Source organism: Bactrocera dorsalis, chromosome 5 (assembly GCF_023373825.1).
Source record: "Bactrocera dorsalis isolate Fly_Bdor chromosome 5, ASM2337382v1, whole genome shotgun sequence".
In the NCBI taxonomy this organism is placed as follows: Eukaryota; Metazoa; Arthropoda; class Insecta; order Diptera; family Tephritidae; genus Bactrocera; species Bactrocera dorsalis.
This window is the reverse complement of record NC_064307.1, coordinates 63,104,280-63,125,547: the sequence shown is the minus strand read 5'-3', so window position 1 is coordinate 63,125,547 and position 21,268 is coordinate 63,104,280. Positions and strand designations below refer to the sequence as shown.

At 38.8% G+C, this 21,268-nt stretch overlaps 1 protein-coding gene across 1 annotated transcript; it reads left to right on the top strand.

Annotated features, from left to right (window-relative positions):
* The first annotated feature begins 18,566 nt into the window (after nt 1-18,566).
* On the top strand, nt 18,567-19,295 carry LOC105224037 (uncharacterized). Its single transcript, XM_011202007.3, has 2 exons — nt 18,567-18,631; nt 18,710-19,295. The coding sequence occupies exons 1-2, from the start codon at nt 18,604-18,606 to the stop codon at nt 19,042-19,044; spliced, it is 363 nt and encodes a 120-aa protein (XP_011200309.2). The 5' UTR covers nt 18,567-18,603; the 3' UTR covers nt 19,045-19,295.
* The last annotated feature ends 1,973 nt before the right edge of the window (nt 19,296-21,268 follow it).

Here is a 21,268-nt window from a genome sequence, read left to right as displayed (position 1 = left end):
GCATAACCATCTGAGTGTATGTATGTATGTGTGTCTGTTTGACGCCATTCATTCACCAGCGACAGCATTGTCTGCAACTCCTGTTGCTGGCTTCCTTACTAAGCTACAACAAAACATAGCGAGAAGTTGTTGTAAGCACAGCGATCGTGTGATTTCGTTATGACGATCGTAAAACTTGTTGCATTCGCACCACTAATGGCTCGATCGATTTGTTGTTGCTTAATGGTTCGTTGCATTCACTATTGTTGTAGTTGTTTTTGTGTTATTATTTATGATTTTTGTCGTTGCTTTTTTGTTGTAATGCGCTTGAATTGTTGTTATTAATTGAATATTATGCGTTGTAATTTGCCATTGTTCGCTGTTAAACGTCGGCGCTCTGTGTACTAGAGAATTTTTAATTAAATTTTAATATTTTTGAAGAATTTTATGTGAGTTTATTAATAAATTCTAGAGTAGCAGAAACTCTAAGCATTCGTATGTCTTATGTGGTCTAGTGTTTATGCTGCTGGATTGTGGAAACTGGGTTAGGAAGCGCTTAGTCGAATGGAATTAATTGGTGTAAACGAAACGGTAGTAATCTTCAAAGATGTCTAAAGTTTAGATAAGCTGAGTTTTATAAGAAAAGAATATCCTGTAGAATACTATCACCCTAAACCAAAACAGTCGTTGTGCTTTTACGCGAGTGCTTGTTGTCGATGAACTTTTCCCACGGTGCTTGAAAGTACAGAAATCAAAACAATGCGTTGACCGGTGCTACAAATAATACCTGCAAAAACCATGTTCCAATTGGTCAGGTGGAAGGGACAGCTTTTCCACCTTGGTCGGGTTCGAGGCCGACCTAAAACCTTTGCCGTGCTGTGTGTCTGGCCCCCGGCCGCAGTGCGACACCACACTGCACTGAATTTTCAATTCTACCTGCCTTTAGATTTAAACCACAGCCACTACGAATCACCTCAAAGGGCCAAACCCAATAAGCAGATTGGAGTGAACTCCAAGGGCTAACTGTCCCACGTGTTAACAGATTTAAAACTCCGGTCAGACCTTGTAGCTTTTTGTTGATCAGCCAACAAACTCAATTACAGGAGACATTTGTTGCTTGAACTTAAAATGAAGTCCATTAGAAGGAATCTCATTCAAAGTTTAAAATATCAGTTAGCTGAGTATTATAGCACTATTATTCAGAAGGCAATGCTGATATTTCGAGGCAAGCTCAATAACTGACATAGTGCATATTGGATTGCAGTCGGCTTTTATGCAGACATACCTTACCGTGGACAACTTCTACCATCTGGCAGCTAGAGGAAGCCTAAAGCTTTGTAGTGAACCGTGTCCGAATCTCTGCAAGAAACCAGTTAAAGTATATGTGTATATTTAATTCTACAATCTATGGGGATATACTGTCGGATATACTGTCTTGAGTTAGGGTTAAGGAAGTTTTTTAAGCTACAGGTCCACTGCAGAAAAATTTCAAGCAGAGGTCTTTGCAATTGAGGAAGCTGTGGATCTTACCACTATATAATGCATCAGGGAGCAGCTCTACAGTTAACATATACGTAAACAGCCAAGCAACAATCAAAGCACGAACCTTTGTTTGCATGCCAATCAGAATTGCCTTGATGAGTAGGGCAACAAAGAAAAGTGACGACAGAATAAAGCGAATTCACAAGTCAAGCCAAGTCACGAATGCAACGAAGGCAATGAGATAATGAACGAGATTGCTAAGAGTATATACAACGACTTGAAAAGGAGCATAGTACTGAAGACCAAAAGCGATGGAACGTTCTAACTCGGTGCAAACCCGCAAAAGTAATATATAAAGTGGTAGATCAGAATTATACAAAATTCCCACTGCCCCTCGATACAAAGGACTGTGGGAGCGTGGTTGGAATACTTAAACATCTTGGTATGGAGGTATAGAATGGTCACAGATCAAGAAACCAGCGGGAAATACAATATAAAGAGCAAGGCACCAGCGAAAAAATGGATCATCTCCTGTGCATTTGTTCCGCATTGATAAGGCAAGCATTTGGGGATCCCACGGTATGAGATACTAGAAGGGGTATCGTAAGTGAGGTCAAAGAGTCTATTAAACTTCAGGTCAAGCGAAGGCATCCTTAAGTATAATATTTCGTCAAGGACTACTCAACGGCATTCCATCTAGTATCACTAAGAACCAAGACGGGTCTACGCGTGGCTCATTAAAATACCAGACTCACCTAATCTGACCTAACTTCTACGACACACAAATTTAAAGTATTAATTATTCTAAAGATAGAAAGCGACACAAAGTGCAGCCTTTTTCAGACTCATCCACTCATCCACTCTGATACTGTCAGAGTTTTGAGAGTTCATTATACTATCGTCGTAAGCTGTAAGCTTGAGAGTCTCAAGGGATGCAAAGAAACTGCATGAAAGAAGACAAGGTGAAACTATCTCAGTACTTCCTTCTTGATTGTCTCGTGTTTGCGAGATCAAAGCTTAAACAGTTGGGGAAGTCTAGATAATCTATTGAAAATGGCGAAAAACTATATTCTGCAGTCAGATAGAATATAGAAAATAATTAAGATTTTGCACTGCGACTTATGATCTATTACAGCCTCTCCTCTATCACATATGGTCACAAAGGTCCAGTACTCTGAACGATACCAGGAGCTTGCTGGGCGAGATGAAGTTGATGATCCCTATCCACGTAAATGGATCTAAGGACCTTGGGATTCTGCAGTTAACCGAAAATCAGTGATTTTAGAACATTTTGGAGCTTTAGCAGCCGTTTCCAGGTGATTATTTCTATTCAACGATATGTTTCCGCTAAAAGTAAACCCGATACTTGAGTACTTAAGTTGATAACGAAACTTCTTCAAAATCGGTTTTCAACAACATTTTACAAACCGTCTGGTTCAAAACCTCTAGCCAACTCAAGGCAGTAATAAGAAAACTAGAGAGAGTGAGAGAGAGATCAAACTCATTCCAACGGTGCTTTCCAAAATGAACATATTAATCACATTTGTATGTGCAGCGAAGTGGGGGCCAATTACTATTGCATACAAATAACTTGACGCGTTCGCAGACGAACCAAATGACCGACTAATCAACCGGCTGACAGTCAAGTGCACAAGTGAGCCAATAAAAGTTGGCACGTTTCCTGCAACAGAAGCCGCCGCGATGCTGTGTGAGCCGCGCGCTGCTACCTATTGCTTGGCTGCGCTTCACGGCTACCCTTTCTATTCACATACCCTCGAATATATTTCTTGATAACGTTGGTCCCCTTCGGCTTCCGATGGTCGGGCAATTTTTTATATCATAATTGCATAATTTCAAACTTGTTGGCAACTTAATTGCACAAAAGTTGTTGTTTGGTTTAAATGCAATCACGGCTTAAGTGGCACTCATCAAGCGAGACAGCATACGTAAAGCGACTTCTGGAGAGCGCTTTAGCGGCCAAAAGGCGTTTGTGCCGTTGAGCAGTTGAGTTGGGTTTTCGCAAAATAAGACAGCAAAGAAGAAATTAGAAATATAGCAAAATATGAAGTGCAGCAGAAGATGCTTTCGTTACGCTGTTGCTACCTTTTCTTCGGGGTACTACAACAATTTCTACTCTTACGCCTCCTGCGTGAATGCCACAACTCTTAGACGGATCGTTTAAATTTCCGCCTTAACATGTGGTGGCATGCCACAATGTGCTGCGTATAAGACGATTTTAAATGCTTGTCAAGTTGCCACTGACCACTCGCCACCAGTTCGGCGCTATCCCCCACCGTGCTAATAGTTGGGCCGCAATTGTTACGCATTTGTAGTGAACTCGTTCAATCGCCGCTACAGCGGGTTGTGCCTTCTTACTTACTTAGAGTTTTATGAAAAAGAGAAACGCTTCGCTTTCAGGCCATTAGCGTGCCTAACATGTGTTCTTGCAACGCGCCTGTAACATAACTCGGAAACGAAAGGACGGACCTGTAGTCAGTCGGTTAAAAATTTGCGGAAAGATCGAGAGAAACTTCCGAAGGGGTTTTGAACGACATACAAAATATGTAGGAGCTGCTTGAGGTAATAAGACTTAATAATATTTCGATCATTCAGCAGCCAAAAGTGTCCAATGAATCAACTGACTTGGATCCATCGGACCCAACTTAAACCAATCAGTCTCACTGTTACACAAGGAATATTTAAGAAAGAAATGAACGTACAAAACTTGGATCTCGGAAAAGTCGGAAAATCCGGAGGAAAATATGCGCGAAAGCAATGGTCCTCGTGGACTGTTTTTGTAAGGAAGAGGAAGCATACATCCACCATGCACTGTTTTTGTAAGGAAGAAGAAACAAACTTCTATGTGAGCTAGAGTTTTCAATCGTGAAATTCGGGAAGTTCACCATGCTTTCTCTATAGTTCTAAGCGATCTTTCATTTAAAGTGGTTCCACTTCCAGTTATTAATTCCAATTTTTTTCCACGACTCTAGTTCTACCAGAGATCTATTTGACATAGTACGTGGGGTCTAGCAAACTAGCCTAAAGCCAGACAGCCTTAGCAGTGAAAAGATAGTTATTCCAGAAGAGATAATAGCTGTAGAGTCTGAACGAGTCAGTTCAGATCTATTCTTTCTCTTTGAATGGTGGTAATACAGAGTTCTGGTAGAATACAATTTGACAAAGGTAGACACAAATATTACAGCTTCCAGCTAAAAGTTTCCGCTAATGTTGGTTGGACTTTTTCTGTTGAAGATCCGTTGTTCTTGCCAAAGTTTTTGTTAGCTATTCAATCTTTAGGACTCATTTCTCGGTCGCTCTTATCTTCGAATCTTCTTGAAAGATATAACCAGAACTATAATGAAACGGTTTATATATTTGAGAGATCTTTAAAACTATTTTAAAACAGTTCTTGTAGAAAAATATACGGAAATCTCGAAACCATATCCGTGGGTCATTACTTTGGGCATACGGAGTTTTGGCTTACATTTTTTGGGTCTAACTCTTTTAAACAAGAAGAATAATGGTCATAATACAGCATAATTCAAACTTACTCACCGTTTTCGTAGCCTTAAAAGTGGACTTCCGTAGCCTTAAAGTGGACTTATAAGGTCTTAGAGGTATCGAGTGGTGTGATTTTAGTTCTGATGCTTTCAACAATGAGCCTCCTTAAAACCTAGTTGCGTTGTCAGACATCCACTTTACCTACGTATAGAAACCTATATGTCAAATTCATATCTAAAATCACAAGCCTTCATCATATTTATGCCTTTGGTGCAAAACTTGCACAGTGCAACAATCACTTGCTGCATTCGACACGGATGCCAGCTCAAGAGCGAACGTTGCCCATGGGCTCATCCCACATTGCCGTTGTTGGTTAGACGTAGCGGACGCGATCAAATGCAGTTCGTTTGCTCTGTTGATTTTTTTATATCCACATACATACATACATATATTTAGCCATCACGCCCTAATAAAATTGTTCTTCATGTAAGCGAGCATACAAGTTTTTTTCCGCTTAAGCGATTTTTCAGCGTTCTTGCATATTAATTTGACTTGCACTTCGGGTACCCTACGAATCCAATTATGTGCTTATGTTTGTGCAACACTTGATTTAATGTAGCATATATGAATACTTGTATGTATATGCAACATATGTTTGTCAGTTGCACTGAGGTCGCTTTCAGCGTGAGGCACCTTGCCTTTCTTTAGTTTTGCAAACGCTTGCAAATTGCTCAATTAAATTTGAGTGAAATTGGTAATTTTTCAAAAATGATTGCATTAATTTTTCATTAAAGCTTTTATGTATGAAGGATCGTGAGTGCATATAATATATATATATAATACTGAGAGAATCTTCAAACTGACTGCTCAAAGGAATTTGCTTTTAGGAAGCAATTTGCTGGCGGCGTATTTGTTGAACGGCGTTAATAACACTTTCATTGAAAAATATAACGTTTGCAAGGCTAATCTTTATTAGGAACTAGCAATCATTAGAATAGTTATATTCCCCTTTTTAAAATCGTAATTTAGTTGACGTAGAACTTTTTTTTCAAGTCTGAAATATAATAGGAATGGTCACAAAGGTCCATCAATCTGCACAATTCCAGGAGCTTGCTGGGCGCGACTGAGGTGATGTGTTCCCTGTCCACATAGATAGAACCTGGGCCTAGAGCCTGCTCTTACAAATTGCTGGGCAATTTAGAATCGAGTCTTTTGGAGTTTCCCGCTCCATTTCGCAAAATTGAAAGATTGCGCAAAAGACTATGCTCATGTTGGACAAGTGATTTCTGAGCCTGTAAAGAGCGCAACCAAGATTTTGTCTCGGGAGAGATTTTTCATATCCTTAAACCCTGGTTTTGGTACTTTCATCCTGAAAGCCGCCACTGAGCGGGCTAGTTTGTCGGCCAGCTCATTGTCGGCTACTCCTTTATGCCCTGGCACCCAGATCAGCTGTACACGGTTCAAAACTGATAAGCGTTTCAGCGTTGATATACACTTCTCCACTAAAAGCGATTTGATGTCATAAGCTGGGATGCGATAGTTGAAATGGAGATTGATTTCTGTACACTGACTTATAGCAAAGGCTTCTGCTTAAAAGATGCTCGGAAAACGTCCCATTCTTCCGCAATGCCTGTTCCAATCCCTTACCGTGTTTTCGAGCCGTCAGTGTACCCCTGGATAGTGCTACCCCTCAGTAGTTCAGTAGTAGGTCGAGCGTGAAATCACTTCACTCCGCCTTACTGCCGAGAGTAGCTCTAATCGTATTTTTTTAAATTTACAGCCATCTTATGATATCTTGCTTGCAGCCCCAGGATCTGTCGGTTAGGCGTTTACATATCTAGATAAGGCCGAACAGAAGCATTAGCGGAATTCCAGCGTCTCTCTCATGCATACTTTCCGGCACTTTCTGCATATATCGTCATTACTTATTCCCTTCTGAATAGTATGTGGTGCCAGTACAGGAAGTTGTGGCTTGCCTTTGGGACAACAACCGTCCTTGCCTTTCGAGACCGTGTGAGTTAAAGGCTTGCGTGTTTTTCTACGACGCTCTTGTACATGGCTTTGGCGATCCTGCGTATTGTTAAGACATTCCATCGAGCTATGATTCGTCTATCAATACTTTAGGAAATTTCAAAGTAAATAGTTTTAATTGACTTCTGTGTTTCTGTACTGGTTTGGTAGCCAGACGGTAATAATATTGAGAAGTCTATAAATCAGATGCACATAAATCGAAGTACAATACAGTCGAGCTCCGCCGACTGACTCTTAGTGATTGAAATGGACCTAAAGTCCTTGCTTATAACGAGAGTTTTAGTCAGGTATGTAGCTCCGCAATCGGCTATAGCAACTGAATAAAATCATAGCTGACTTAAAAGACTCCATCCGTAAGATGCTGAGCTTTACTCATATTTCCTTCATCTGTGTTTGGACATATAACTACATACATTTCCGTAGAGCGCTCTTTTGGTGGTCAGCCACGACTAAGAAAGAAAGTGTGCAAACTGTACTCTGCCGGCAAGCTTGACAGCCGTGACGTGCCGGGTTGTCTGTGGAAAGTATAAAATAAAATATCAACTTTAAACCGTCCACGAATCGCTGAATATATCTCCATTAAAGTGGATTCTATTTCGAGTAATTAGATTCTATTTAGCATGAGTGAGGTGAAGCGAGCTAGCCTAGAGTCAGACAGTATTTGGAGAGGAAAGATAGTTATAACAGCGCGTTCATGACAGCTGTAGGATACCATGAAATGCGGAGTGTTCTGTGGAGGCATGAACTTAATACAGTCTTTATATGAACAATGAACGACTAAATATATTCATTAAATTAAATTCCATATCCAGTAATTAGATCAAATTTTTTCTTATATCCTATTGTATTTATTGACATTTGTAAGGTAGGGGAGCTAGCATAGAAAATTGAACCACGAAAACCTAAAGCGTTTCCCGAGGATTCTGTCTAACTTGGCGCTGGTTTAGCATGTTTGAGCGTATCTCCAAATTAGTATATTGAGGACTCAGCGTACTTATGGGAATATGTGCTGACTAATCAGACTTTCACAACGAAGAAATGACAGAACACTCACAGTTCTACTGCGTCTGCGTCAAATAAAAGCGTGTAATGAGGCGCCACAATGACAAGTAACGGAGATAGAACTACATAGAGTTAGGAGAACTATAGGCAAGTGGCTTATTAGCGCAGCTTTCAGTTTTGATTGCGCAGCGTTGAAGAAGAAAGAGGCGCAGAAAAGGCAACAAGTGTCAGCTTCGCTAAAACTGAAGTTACATAGAGCATTTTAGTTACGTACGTACTATACATATATGTATGTATAAATATGTACCGACAAGTTGTCCGTTGCAAAGTAGCTGTTATGGTAGCTAGGTACACAAACAGTTGTTTACTTCTTCTCTGTCGGTTAACAAACGGTGACTACAACTAAGTTGTCATACTCATAATACCCACAACTTCTCACACATTTTCAATGCAACTTGTGGTTGTTGCAGCCACCATTGACATCTTCAATGCAACATTTTTATTCTCTTTCGTTACAGTTGTCAATTTATTTGTTTATTTTTTGTTGTTTATGTTTTTTCTGTTATTGACAGTTTGTGGGAAATATCTTGCAGGCTAGCCTTGTGAAATACATATTTAACTGTAATGTGTAGTCGTGACAGCGGAATATCAGGTTTGTATTAATTTGTAGCATTATTGCAGCAACTGCTGCTAACTGCAATAGAATACTGCTAATTGTCGACAAGCGTTGCGCAGTGGGGACCATGGCTTACTTTATGCTGAAGACCGTTTTGAAAATATGGACAGATTCGATAAATATGTACATATTTATAAGTATAATGGACAATAATAGAGTTTTATGTGGCTCATTGAGCTTTTATATATTTTTGGTATATGAAATATCAATGTGGATCCTATCTGATTGAAAGATTTGATAGAATCAGACCTTTTTTATTCTCCAGCGTGAGCCGTGAAAAGAATAATCTACACAGACCTCCTTTTGTGTGGCCCATTGAGCTTTTATTTATTTTTGGTATAAGAAATCTCAATGTGGATCCTATCTGATTGAAAGATTTGATAGAATCAGACCTATTCTCCAGTGTGAGCCGTAAAAAATAATCCACACAGACCTCCTTTTGTGTGGCCCATTGAGCTTTTATTTATTTTTGGTATAAGAGGTTTCAGACAAGTGGACTCCCTATCGTGAGACTTCTTTAATCTATTCCTGGAGAAAATAATTCGAGCTGTAGATCTGCATAGAGAAGGTAGACTATTGTCTATAAGACTGTACAGCTGCTGGCGTACGCCGCTGATATTGCATCATTGGCCTCAACAACCGCAACTGTTCGTTTTGTTTTCTCCAGATTGAATAAAGAAGCGAAGCAAATACTTAGGTCTGGTAGTGAGTAAGGGCAAGACGAAATATTCCCGCTTAGTCCTTTGCGAGTCGTGCCAGTTGTACATCCTAAGTGCAGACAGGAATCTATATACTTGGTCTTTCCATTGTATGCGGGGGCACCCTGGTTGTCCAAAGCGCCGTAGAACTCATCATGTGAGCTCCTGCTGAACTCAGAATTCCTTTGCACGGATCTAAAAAATGCCGAAAACCTTGCCAATATGGTTACTTTGATACCTGATGAAGCTCTTGCGGAGTTCTGAAAATTCCTCTAAACGCTGCTGAATCCAAAACTTTATTTTTGGAACTTGTGAGCTTCCATTGTTGGTCATATTTATGCTGAGTACGAGATAAACAAAGTGCTTGTCTTCCCTCGTTCAAAACTAGACTAACCTCCTTCGATTCTTTTTCTAGGCTACGTTGTTAAAGCCTACGATGTCAATAAGATCTGCGTACTCCAATATATTGAAGAAGGTTTACGTGAGGGAATTATGCTGGCTAAAACATAGTCTCTTATTAGAGACAGGACTGATGGCTTTGCTCAAGCTAAGATGGCTAATTTTGACGAATGGGCTGCTTCTTTCAGTGCTTGAAAGCGGCTTTGACCTCACCTTTTTGGATCCTCGCCGACTTTAAAGAACTCAGCGATAGATGATTAGCAAACTGAAGTAGTAGTCTCCTACTACACGGTCACTGATACCTCATCGCGTTCCCAACTGGCTCTAAACAAATACTTTAATATCAGATACCACAACTATCATACATACGAGTATCTCTTTAACTTTCCAACTCCTACAAATATATTGCCTTACAGGCAGTTTATATCCTTCATTCCCTCTGTAACATACACCTATATTTATACAAATTACTTCCAATAAGCAATATATTATAGAATATTGCTTGATTGATTGTAAAATGAAGAACAGCTTAGAACAAAATAAATAAGAATCTGCATACTTCCTCAACCAGGCTTTCACTGGCCAACTGTTATGTATATTCATCTTCGCCGCTTGTTAGTAGACCGTTATCATAGCACCGCCTAACTGCTTCCACTTCAGGCTCGCAAGACCGTGAAAGTAGTCCAAGCAACACATAAATTTGCCAAGCTTAAAATTGATATTAATGCATACATTATGCAAAAGGTAAATTAATAAGCGTTTCTGCGCTACACCAACTCAAAAACTTAATATACTCGTGGCGGCCGAGCGGCTATTATGAAACGAGTGCATCAAATTGATTAAAAGCCATCAACAACATGTTGCAAGCGGCGCTATCACACACAGTTGTGCGCCAATTAATGTAGTTGCAACATTGTTTAGAACGACGCATGTTGGGCGTTTGGAATTTATGATGCTAAATTTAAAATTACAGCGTGTAGAGGATTTCAGAGACATACAAGTAGAAGTCAGCCGTGATATCTTCTTCTTCTTTATTGGCGTAGACACCGCTTACGCGATTGTAGCCGAGTTTACAACAGCGAATCAGTAGTTTTCCGTTTCGCTGTTTGGCGCCAATTGAGGATTCCAAGTGTAGTCAGGTTTTACTCTACCTGGTCTTTCCAACGGAGTGGAGATCTTCCGTTTCCTCTACTTCCCCCATGGAGTACTGCATCGAATACTTTCCGAGCTGGATTTTTTCACCCATTCGAACGATCTAACCTAGCCAACGGAGCCGCTGTCTCTTACGAGTAATTCGCTGAACTATGCCATTGTCGTCATATATCTCGTACTGCGGTATTCGTCGTTGCCAATGAGCAAAGGACCATACATCTTCCGCAGAACCTGTCTCTCGAAAACTCGTAACCCGACTCATCAGATTTTTTAATGCTTCATCAGTCTCAGATAAAGTTGAACAGAAGCTTAGAAGATGTTCCAGCGTCTCCTCATGCATGTATTATGATTACTTTTCCCCATCAGCCTCGCATGTGATACCAGTAGTTTGTGACCAGTCATTACACCAATAACCGTCCTGCCCTTTCGAGATCGTATAAGTAAAAAACATTCGTGTGTTCCTTCGGTGCTTTTACGTAGGATCTTGACGACTCTGCATATTCTTAAGGCATTCCCTCTTGCGCTGATCTGTATGCCAACAATTTTGGAAAAGTCCTTATATATCGTTTTAAGTAACTTCCGTACTCCCCGTAATTTTTGGGTAGCAAGATGGTAGATGAATGAAACTTATGGTCATCTCATCAGCTATTACGTTTCCTGAAATCCCTTTGCGATATAAAATTCACTATATAAGCACCGGCGTTCATACTGCCACTACATCTATCCCTGCTTATGAGAACATTCTCAGACGTAATGCGGTGTAAGATTATTATCTTAATTACCGCCTGGCTACCGACGTATATATTGACCATCTTTATGTTACTTTCTGCCATCTCTGCCGCTTTTCTGGCCACAAAGACTTGAAGATACTGTGGTATTCCAGAAACTCCAAGTAACAGATTCCGGCTCTCAATCTACTACCCATTTTGGATCCATCTGTATGGATGTCATAAGTTCCGCTAGCGAGTCGCTTGCTCCAGCGCCATCCGCCCGATTTCAGTGTGTCTTAAAAGCTTCTCTCCGAAATAAAACGTAAGGGTCTATTTGTGGTATATTTTATCCATTAACCTCCAGCTCCTACTTATAACGAATGACATAACCACGATCTCATTTTTTTCACTCAAATTTAAAGTTCTGGACAGAAAGGTATTGATTGGGTACTGACTTCGCAAGTCTGTAATCTGATGTTATTCTTGAGATTTAATGCTAACCTATAAAGCTGAAGAAATCATTATCAATGAATCAAAATAAGCTGCCAAGCTCCTAATCACTCCTTATAAAATACAGAATTTATCCACTGTCGACAAAGTTCTAAAGACCACGGCGCGATGATTCGTATAGCCTTAAAATCAAAAGCACTCAAAATTTATAAGAATTTTCAGTTTAGCAAAACCCGAAATGGCCTTCATTAGCAACCAAAGTAATCATATTGGCAAAACTTATCCATTTTTTGTTTCTATGTTTATTGTTTCCTATGCGACGTAAGTCTCCGTTCCTACAATCCAACAAAGGGTACGTACCTATTGAAACTCTAAATTCGTTCAAATGTCTCACAAGTTCCAAATATATATATTTGGACTCAGATCCGTTTAGAGACCTTTTTAGAACCCCACAAAAACTTTATCAGGTACCAAAGTGATCTCATTGGCAGGGGATTCGTCGTTTAGTCTGCATCTGTTAAGATGTCCCGTGGGGTCTTAATAATCAGAATTGTTAGATCCGGGCAGAGGAGTTTTGAGTTTAGCATACATGAGATTTAGCAACAGTGGCATTGCTTTCATTGTGTGGTCTTTCGTATGTGGCGGTTCCGACCGGCCCGCGATTGAAAGGCTATTCCGACGCCATGCAAAATGAAAAAGACCTTAACGAACATATCCAGAATCATGAGACCCGTGTAATCATATTTTCAATATAGTTAAACTCAACATGAGCTTCTAATGGTATCAGTAAAACAATATCGGCAGCAATTTCTTCACTTTGCTTTCCTAGATGGCAGGATCCTCAATTTTCTCGATTGCGACCAGCTGTTAAAGCATTGAATACTTAAAGATTGAGGGTTCGTTGCGACGTCATGTAAAATCGAAAAGCCGTTAACGAACATATCCAGAATAGTCAGATCCCTGTACGTGCGACATATTGTGCCAATATTTAAGGTTAAAAACAATCCTCCGTTTAGTCCTAATTTAAAACTACACTCAGATCTACACTTGCTAAGGTTTTCGTTGAACGAACACGTCGGTTCGACAAGTTGTCGATTTAAAGCCGAATCATGACGCAATTTAAATGCAGTGAACTTCAAGAACTCGGTATGCTCTTCTGAAATGAAAAAGCTCCTCTTAATACACCAGTGGCTAGGTGGAGTTGCTTCGCTTCTCTTCAACTAAATCAACGTTTTGTAATTAGAAGAGAAGTTCGGTGACTATTAGAAGCTCTACAAAAAAGTCTTTCCAATTCATTCAAGTTTGTGGAATTAAAATCGTCTTTCTAATTCATTATGCATGAGTCAGAATACTAGTTGGTACCTTGGTATGCAAGCTCTCCGTAGGAAAATAGTTTGCATAATTAATAAGCGCCATTGTTCGAAGCTTTAAACTGATCGTTACGCTTAAATCATGTTATTAAGATTGCGCGAAAAGCCTTTCAATTTGCGACCAATAAAACAACAAAATTTCACACACCATTTCTGCTGTTAATGGTCGCAAAGTCTCACAAAGGAATTGTCATATCCTGCAGCAAACACAAAGAGGAAGGCTTATAGGCATAAATAAATGTCGATATGAATGAGCAGAGAGTTGCTTATAACCGCAGAGATACATACATACATATGTGCCTATATAGCCAACAAAACAACTATTTTCGATGAACAAGCAGATTTGTCAAAGCGCTCAGAGCGTGAAGCGGTTGAAACTCACAATAGAGGCAGCGCTAGAAGACACTCGTGTGTGGAATGCGGAGTGGCCGCGTGGCAGCATGGTTAGGCAAATTCCTGCTATGGCTGACCAGCAAATAAAGCAATTATCCATTTGTAGTTGAAATCATACAAAAAAAAAATAAAATAAATAAATATAAAGTATAGGCTGCAAGACAATTTTTATATAGAAAGATATATACAAGCATATGTACATATGTTTGACAAGAAGCTGACGCCTTTTTCCCAGGCGCGAATAGAGGCGCTTAAGTTTGTGTTTTACAACCGGAAAGCCGACAACTCATTTAAGCACATAATACATACTTGTATGTATGCTCTTACTACTACAAAGAGTAGTCTAAGTATACTTAGCCTTGATCGTGCTCTAATAGTTTTAACGATGACAATTACACTTCGAAATCATTAGTAACTAGTTACTAGGATTTTCAGTAGTCGTTGAACATTGTATTTTCTGCTTTTTGTGTCTTTAGAATATCCGTAGTCATTTGATTCGTTTGGTACTTTAAAATAGCGTCGGAGCTGTTGAATGTCGGCCTAACCTTCGGCGCCAGTCTTTTTCTCATAATTTTTTAGGATTTTCCCTGGCAGCTCTCATGTTTTTGGTTAAAATATTACAATGTCAAGAAGCAAAGATGACACAGATGGTTAAATTATCAAAAAATCGTGTATTTTTGATAACAGTTTTCCGTTCTACTTACAATATATCCATATCCCAGATTACTAAATAATATTTACCCAAAGATTTTGTGCGTTTCTTGCAACTAATCGAACTTAAATTCAAAACTTCGAAAGCTAATTTCGCGCTGACTTTCCTCACTCACAGTCGAGTGTATAACGGAAAAATATGAAATATCATTTACGAAATCGCAGCAAAGCACTCAGGTGTGGCAAGTTCGGCGCAAGTGGCATGACACGTCGATTTGCCAACAAACAACCCAAAAAGCTACTCACACATGAATACACCACAAGTATGTAGATGAGAGTAACACTTACAAATATGGAATATGTGTATTGTAGGGACCTTTCAATATCGCGAACTCATTCAAGGGTGCAAGTGCCAGCAACAATTCTGCAAGTGTTTTTGCTACCTCGTTTGAGGGCAAAGAAAATTTTCGCAATTTTTCACTTGAATGAGTTTTGGGCGAAAGGTGAGCAGCGTATGTGTACATATGTATAGCTACATATATATAAAATATATTGAGAAAAAGTGGCACATATGCACCTAGGAATAATTCGAAATCATATTTCTTTTCCGGATGAATGAATTCAGCACAAAAGTTATTTGTTATTGAAGTTAAAGTGGGTCAAAGTGAGTTCAAAATTTATGAAGGACTGAAAATGGGTGAGGTTTAAATTGGAAAAAAACGCTTACTTGGATGAAACATGGGCATACATATATTTGTATAAACTAGTATGTTATAAAAAAAAATTATAGTTTTTTTTGTAGGAATATCTGAGAATTTACGATTTTCCTACAGGTAAGGTTGAAGCTGATTATTCGGATTAAGTATATTTCAGAGTATACATATATCGTTTATGGAATTTTTTAACAAAAGTCAAATGCATAGGTTCCCGTTCAATAAACTTTTATTTTTGAAAATTCCAGCCAAATCTGTTTTCTTAATTCTAAGCTTTAATACAATATTAAGCAGAAATTTTCATTTTCGAAAATTATATTTAAAAGAATTATAACCATTATCAGTGCATTTTGTTCAGAAATTTGTTCAAATAAATTTTAAAATAAATTTGGCGATTTTTCGGAGTATGCCAAATTTTCCGAAAAAAATTTCGGAGTTACTTTTCGAAGTTACTATCTCTGCTTAGTAAGTGAAATATTTTGATTCCCTTTGAAGTAAAATTTGAAGTTATTCTTAAAAATTCCGAAAATTAGGAGTAAATCGAATAAACATTCGGACTGTTTTTTTCAAAGTAAATTTCGTAGTTATTGTAATAAATTCTGAAGCCTTGCTAAAAATTAGATATAAGACAGTTAAACTTTTTCCACATACAATATTAACTAAATTTTTCTAATCATTTTTCGGAGTTACTATTTTATTGAGGTAAGCAAAATACTTGATATATTCTTTGTGAACTTTTAAATAAATTTTCGTAGTGCATATAACAATTAAGAAATATTAAACTTACAGTTTTCGGAGATACTATTTTTTCACACAATTTCCGAAGCCGATATTTCTCGGAATAAACGAAATATTAGCATTCTCGAAATCAATTTTGGATTTAATGTTTTTCTTATTTCTTAATTGTTATAAACAAATCTCCTAATTACGAGTCCCTTAAAGTTAGCAGCTAACAGTTATCGGAGTGAAAAATATTCGTAATTTTTTCGGAGTAAGTTTTAACAAATAACAAACCTTTAACCAGCCTTTTTGGGAGTTAAAACAATTTCGGAATAAGCAAAAATATTCGGAGTAAATTTCGGAGTTAATAATATTTTTTATTTGCTTGGGTATCATACTTTTCATATTAATTTTTTTTTCTAATATGCAGAAATCTGCTTTTAATAACAATTTAACATTTTTTCAACATGCCGCACGCACATTCCAAGCTTAATTGCATTTACATTATCACCACCTTTCTGCCATAAGCTCCCATTTATCATCTGCCTTGTTGTTAACACGCATTTATTTGCACTTTCATAGATACATATTTATCGGTTGAATTATTTGCTGCATCGCATTTAGCGATTAATGCATTCCTAATTTATTTACATGTTTTGGGCGTACAAAAGTTAGCGTATCCTGCTGTGCCTGTCTCCGAACTTATGCCACAAACGCATTTTTCTTGCAGTTACATAAATGCGGCAAGGTGGCATAGCGCAAAATCTCAGTGCGTGTTGCAGCAACCTGGATATTATAAACACAAATTGATTGTGCAACACGCATGTGGCACGCACACGCTAAAAACAGGATTTTCGTGGCCTTTTGCTACCGGCTAAGAACCGTTGAAATGCGTAATCTCACTTTAGCCATGCCTTACACCTCTATTTCGCTGGTACTCACTCCGGCGCCGAAGTGCCTCTTCGCTATATCCATTCATGTGTAATATTTATGCTTTCAGCAAAGTTTCTTGTGTTGCCTACATGGTAGCTAACGGTACTTTGTGTTATTTATGCGCAAACATTTGTCAGCCGATACGCAATTGAACGCAATTAGTTTCCGCCGACCTCACTAGTTAACACCCATTTCTGCGTCACAGTGTATGAGGCGGCTAAATAATTTAGCTTTGATTAGACGCTTGGTCATTTCGCTGAAAATTTTGTACCACAATTTGTTCTACTTAAGCACCCGGAGAGCTGTGATTCGGGGTTACGAACTAACGAATGTTATTCTAATTACCTGCCCATGCCAATGGTGAAAATATCCAGGCAGCATTTCCTTCTTTGTTCAGCCTTTGCAAGACTGAGGTCGAAACATCTCGACAGTCTTACCTTCGGCAAAAATGGAGTCATAACCCAAACAAACTTTAGCCGCCTTAGCTTTTAAGCTAGTGAAATGTTGCTATGGAATCGAGATCGATAATGTAAATATCCTCACTCAATTTGACTTCATATCGAATCGCTTGGATCATGGAGTACCTAAGCTGAACTCTAGCGGCTCTTTCTCTACTCATATACCTGCGAGGGAGTTGTGGGTGGGAAGAAGCTGTTGGAGGAGAGGGGCAGATACCAAAGCTTCGCGGAAGCTCGGTCAGAGATGGGCCACCATTTGTGCATGCGCGTCGCAAAAATAGTTGGCCTAAGATCGATTGCAAGGGGTCTAGTGATATCTTTGCCTTCAGTAGAGCTAGCCTCTTCTTTGTTTTGGGGTTTTAATGGGCCACTGCCTTATTGGCGTCCACTCAGTAAAGCTGGGAATTCTACCAGATGCCATCTGCAGAAGCTGTATGGAAGAAGATGAGGTGGAAACAACTCAACAATTCTTTCTTGTCCCGAGTTTAGGAGACTTAAGCACTTGGGAGCGCATACTCCCACCGAGCAGGCAAGACTGGAAATTAAACGCCTGCGCAAGCGTTTTGCTAATTTATAGTTCGCACACAGGAGTGTTTCTTTTCTATGGCATCACAAGGCACATATGTATATAGTAGTCCACGTACGAACTTTGAACAGCGATCTAACCTAACCTAGCCGGCTGCTCAGACCGAACACCAATATATATGACACAATGAAAAGAAAATTAAATCATAATTTAGTATCAATTTAATTACATTTAAATCATAAACGAAGCAACAGTTCAAATAATGCCCAACCTGTTTGCAGCGACTCACCCTCAGTCTCATTTACATACCATATGCAAATGGATGAGTAACAAAGTGGGTGTGCGAAAAAAGATCACATTTGGTTCAGTGAGACAGCAGACAGACGAAGACATCGAAAAAGTACCAAATTTAAAATGATGGCAGAATACATAAATAAAATTGTATATTGGCATTTAGACACGAGCGGCGGCCGGCGCGTGGCTGTGATATATCCAGCGCGTGTTCGGCTTACGAGCGTTATGCAGAAGTATGAATCGCGCGAGCAATTCGAAAGTTCTGAGAAATGGAAATGAAAGTTTTCATGACCGACTAAGCACACAAAATGCAAAGAGTACAAAAATCACAGCCAATAAGTTAATTTTAAGATTTTTTTAGGCGAGGCGTTAGCTGCAACGCGAGCTTACTATCCAGTATATAAAAGAGTTTCAGTTGCAGTTCAATTAAGACAGTTAAGAGCTACGTTTACTTAAAGCAACAACATGAAATTCCTTGTGACTTTTGCAGCCAGTAAGTACACAATCAATAATATTTTGGAGACCTTTTAACCTCAATACTTTTATTTACTTCTTTTCATCCTGTACACAGTCATCCTATGCGCCAACGCATACAGAGTACGAGTCGTCGACTCCATCTCATCGGCTTCAAGTGAGGAGCTACTGATTACACCTGGCGGCCAGCCTCAACCAATCATACCAGTGCCAGATTCAATTTCTTCTGTATCTAGTAGCGAGGAAGTTATTCTATTGCCGCCTGGTGGTCCATCGCCTTTACCAGGAGTAGGTGTCGTCTCGCCGTCCGTTCTACAAGCCGTGAAGGTTAAGGCGCCTAAGTATGGCAATGTTTTGGATACCAAACGCATACTCGCACAAGTCTTTAGACCACAAGAGGCCACTGCACAAGGCGCGCGCGTTTATGGTTAAGTTGAGACACAGGAATATCGACAGTGATCATTTGATGAACTCAGGCAATGGAAAATGGGCGGCTGGAAGCTAGGTAAAACAAAGTTCAGCAAATTGGAACGAAATATGTGTTAGATTAAGAAATTCATGTGATCACATATGGATTTACCTTTTCACTTTCAACTAAAATGTTTCCTTAGATAGGGAAGTTTCTTCTCAAAAACCAAACTCGCACTAAATTATGTAAATAAAATTATAAGTTTTGAAATTGTATATGAAAACTTTTTTATTTTATTTCGAACGGCAAATAGTTATTTAAAAGAGAATATGATATATTTCTAAACAAAAGCCTAAATGTGCGATAGAAAAGACTGTTAGACTTTCGTGGACTACTCAAATAGTTTTTGGGTATACTCCGGGTCCGCAACTTTGATAAAGGATTTTAGACTCTCTTTTTAGACAGTGAAGATGGAGCTTTAAGCCAAGTGAGGACCGTAGCATAAACTTATTTCAATCAGTCTTTATAAAACTGAAATAATTTTGAAAAGGTTTCTCTTATCAACAGTAAACTCTCTGATTTTTTACCGATCGATAACGAGGTTTCTACCAAAAGTATGATGAATTTTGAATTTTAGCGCTCTTCGATAAAATTGTGGTACAAAAAACATTTATATATGGTACAACGAGTTCAAAGTGGGCCGAGAGCAAATTAAAGTCGAACCGCGCTCTGGACGACCATCAAACTCTAACAACGAGGGATACGTCAAAGATTTGGCGCTTGAAAATTGACAATTAGAGCCCTCGCTGCTGGTGTCGGAATAACATTTAAACATTGGCAGAATGTTTTGTTTCTCAAAGTCTCGATTGCTGCCAACATCATTCAAATGCGCCATGTCTTACTGCATTGGTTCTTCGCAACTCTTTTGCCAAAAACTTGACTCATTTCGTTCCGCAACTAAGATATACGCCTGGTGTGGCATCATGCGACTTCTGGCTGTTCAGCAATATCAAAAGGTCAATGCGGGTACGCCGTTTTCACACGTTTTCAAAAGATAGAAACGGAATGAAAGAAGGTCCTGATGACTATGCCGGAAATAAGGTGTTCATGGCTAAATTTGCACTTTCTTATGAAATACAAAATTCGTCATACTTTTTGAACAAACCTCCGGCAAACCCAGTTTTTCTGGTATCCAAGTTGAGAGAAGAATTTCATATTTAAGCTTATACTTTACCAACATACATTAGATACTTAGAAAAAATTAACTCAAGCTACATCCGCTTCTTAATTTTTGAGCTTGGGAACTCCAGAAATATTTCGATTCCTAGCTGGCGCTGAATACTTGTCTTCAAATATACTTCCTACTCTTGGTTTTTCAGTTGTTCTCTTCTTAGTTCTAGTGTAACATTACGTCCACTAGTCGCGACAGAACGGAATCCATACTATTATCTATCAATACCCAATGCATATATTTAATGTAATATATATATAAATGTAATATATATATAAAACCATCTGATCCCGCTTCTTTTGCTAATAATTTTTAATAGTCTTAGAACGGCTGATCAATTTAAAGAAAATCTGTTCATGACAACAGTACAGGGTGTTTAGCTTTATGAGCGAGATCGGATTTTTTATTTTTATAAGTTTAAAAAAACTATGGTTCGTGATTCTTTTCTAAACCTTTTTGGTAGCCATCTCCTTAAATTCGTTAATAACGAAAGAAGCTTCGAACTCATGGATTCTCATTGGATTTTAAAGAAAACTGTAGAAATTTCGGTGCCTTGGATCTTCCTGAGAGCGAAAGAAGCTTGGACTCATGGAGTCTCATTGGATGCTAGGAAAAAATGTGAAAGGGTCGGATCTTTGGAACTTACAGAGCGCAAAATAAGCTTGGGACTTACGGCGTATTTTTAAATTTTAAGGAAAAGTATGGAAGGTTTGAATCTTTGGAACTTTCAAAGAGCAAAAGAAGCATCGGACTTACGGGGGCTCATTAGATTTCAAGGAAAAATGTCGGATCTTTCAGAAACCATTTTTCAACTACAAACTGTTTTCCAGCTACTGAAAAGAAAGGCGCTGAGAAAGAGTGTCTTGCGACGTTAAATGAATCCACCTTGGCGAAAAAACCTGGACCAATTCCTTAAAATCGAAACCAGACCAAAGTTTCGCCGATATCAAAGGATGTTACTCAATCCATATCAAGATGGAAAAATAAATAAAACGAAAGTGTCTCTGCGTGTTTTA